We start from the raw sequence: 2,611 nt of genomic DNA, 5'->3' as shown, positions 1-2,611 counted from the left end.
AAAGCTGTCAGCAAAGCAAGCTCGTTGGCAGGACTTCTTGGCAGAGTTCGACATGACTATTGAGTACAGGCTGGGGAGACTCAATGAGGTGGTAGATGCCCTTAGTAGAAAGGGACAACTAGCAGCATTGGAAGGAGAAGAATACCGGGCAACACGAAGTAGGATTCAAGTACAGATCATAGAAGAGATGCAGAATAAGCTCAAGAAAAGTGTTGAGACCGATACTCAGGCATAGAATATAGTGAAGCAGATAAAGGAGGGGAAGACACGAACATTCTTTATCCGAGATGGATTCTTGCTCTTTGGAAACCGACTCTATGTTCCAAAGTCATCCGGGCTCAGAGGCACCTTTTGAAGGAGTGCCACGATTCTCCGTGGGCTGGCCACCTAGGGCAGCTTCGTTCTTTGGCATTGTTGGAGAGAGGATTCTTTTGGGAGAAGATGCGAGAGGATGTAGAGGAGTATGTACATATGCGCATCATTTGTCAGTAGGACAAATCGGATACTCAAAGACAAGGGGGTCTGTTGCAGCCTTTACCGATTCCTGAGAGACCATGGATGAGTGTCTCGATGGACTTCATCACTCAGTTACCACAAGTACAGGGGTATAATGGAATCATGGTCGTGGTTGATCGTTTTTCCAAGTATGTTGTCTTTGTTCCAACAAAGATGCCTTGTGGAGCTGAGAGGACTGCGGAGTTGTTCTTCAAGAACATAGTGAAGTATTGGGGGATGCTGTTGAGCATCGTATCGGACCGAGATCCATGATTTACAAGCAAATTTTGGACCACATTGTTCAAGTTAGTCGGGACAGATTTGTTGATGAGTTCAAGTTACCATCCGCAGACAAATGGATAAACCGAGAGGATCAACGCATTGCTGGAGGATTACTTGAGACATTATGTGACAGCTAATCAGAAGAATTGGCCTGAACTCTTGGATGTAGCTCAGTTCAGCTACAACATACAAAAGAGTTCTGCGACAGGGTACAGTCCATTTGAGTTGGTAAATGGGCAGATGCCAGTCACACCGCATACCGTAGTGACAGGAGGTTTGTTGAGGAGTCCTCATGCGAAGAAGTTCATGAAGGCTTGGGATGAGACCTTGGAGTTGGCATGGGTGCGCTTGCACGAAGCTGCAAGGAGAATGAAGAAATGGGCAGATAAGGATAGACAGGATGCACACTTCAGTGTGGGAGATATGGTGTTCCTCAGGATTACCGGAGATCAGTTTCAGCCACCTAAGGGGACTGCGAGATCATTGACAAGGAAGTATGAGGGACCATTCCAAGTTAAGAAGCGAGTGGGGGAGGTTGCCTATGAGTTGGAGCTTCCGCACCATATGCATATGAAACATCCAGTTTTCCATATCAGTCAGTTGAAGAGATGCAGACTTGATGCTGATCATCCAGAGAGAGTGGAACCACCGAGGGGACCAGCCATGATTGTGGACAAGCTGAACCTTGAGATGGACAAGATTCTGAAATGTCGATTCGCAGGGATTGGAAGTCACATAAGATGGGAATTTCTTGTTAGATGGAAGAATGCACTAGAGGAGGATAGCTGGGAAACGGAGGACTCACTTTGGAGATGGAAGCGAAAGATTGCGAAGTATGACAGGAAGCTACGGAAGATAGCCGGATTGCCAAGGATGGCAATGACCTTGGGTGGGGGAGGATGTAACGCCCTGCGGTTGTGGTGACCCGCGAGCGCGCCCACCGGGAGAGCTGAATGGTGAATCGGGCGAGTCAACGAGACACGAGCACAAGTGAAATGACGAGTTAGAAACGTGAAGTGTGGACGAGGTGGGAGTGCGGCCGCGGACTTATAGTGGGCGAGCAAATGCTCAAGCCCACGAGCTGACTTGAGCCGATGGGCAAAGAGTCATGATGGTTGGGCGGTCACCCACATTACGGGTGGGCCGACGTTCAAACATAAACCAAACAAACGAAGTGTTGGTGGGTCGGCCAAACGCATGAGCGATGGAGCAACCATATAAACCAACGGACGAATGAGTTGGGAAAGGCATCAAGCATCGAAATTGGATAGCGAGTCGAGGTGCGAGACACATCTGTGGTGACTATTGTTAAGGCACAGGTCGTGGGTCATATGAGCCCGCACGACGGGCACGTTCAGAGGTAAATGGCGAAGGCATTTGGGCGGGGTAACACGGGCAGGTGGGCACCCGCCGAACGACCGAACGGTCGGTTGAACGATGTGAACGACCGCGCGTAGGGAGCGCCTGGCAGTGGAACAAGCTCGTGTAGGTTGGTGAAATGGTGCGACCAAAGTGCAGAGGGTGCCCGGGTAGGGCGAGCCGGCAGCACATGGTGGTGCGCCCATTCGGACAAACGACACAATCGTTCAAGAATTTGTAAGAAGCCAGTCGAGCTTGTCTCTCAGTGAAACTTATAAAATCTGAAATTATAATAAAAGATTGTTATATTGCATATCCTTGTTGTCTCTCTGTTGTTAAATGTTGTATTAATGGTTTCCGCACATTAATATACTGGTCAATAATGATGAATGTTAGGCATAGTTGAGAAAGTAAGTTAACAAATGAGCATGTTAAGTACAAGCGAATTTGTGAAAAAAGAATTGGGGGCATGACA

The 2,611-nt window shown here is 48.3% G+C and overlaps 1 protein-coding gene across 1 annotated transcript; it reads left to right on the top strand.

Annotated features, from left to right (window-relative positions):
* Positions 1-1,146: 1,146 nt before the first annotated feature.
* LOC149193550 (uncharacterized) lies at positions 1,147-1,701 on the top strand. Its single transcript, XM_089407351.1, has one exon. It carries the CDS (start codon positions 1,147-1,149, stop codon positions 1,699-1,701), a length of 555 nt encoding a protein of 184 aa, XP_089263477.1.
* The last annotated feature ends 910 nt before the right edge of the window (positions 1,702-2,611 follow it).

Source organism: Pinus tabuliformis, chromosome 2_2, assembly GCF_031772625.1.
Source record: "Pinus tabuliformis cultivar Carrire ecotype Pingquan chromosome 2_2, CPIR1, whole genome shotgun sequence".
Lineage (NCBI taxonomy): Eukaryota > Viridiplantae > Streptophyta > Pinopsida > Pinales > Pinaceae > Pinus > Pinus tabuliformis.
The sequence above is the reverse complement of the archived record's forward strand: the minus strand, read 5'-3'. Positions and strand labels throughout refer to the sequence as shown.

Coding starts and splice junctions, on each gene's coding strand:
- LOC149193550 (XM_089407351.1), top strand. CDS start 1,147: ATGAAGAAATGGGCAGATAAGGATAGACAGGATGCACACTTCAGTGTG.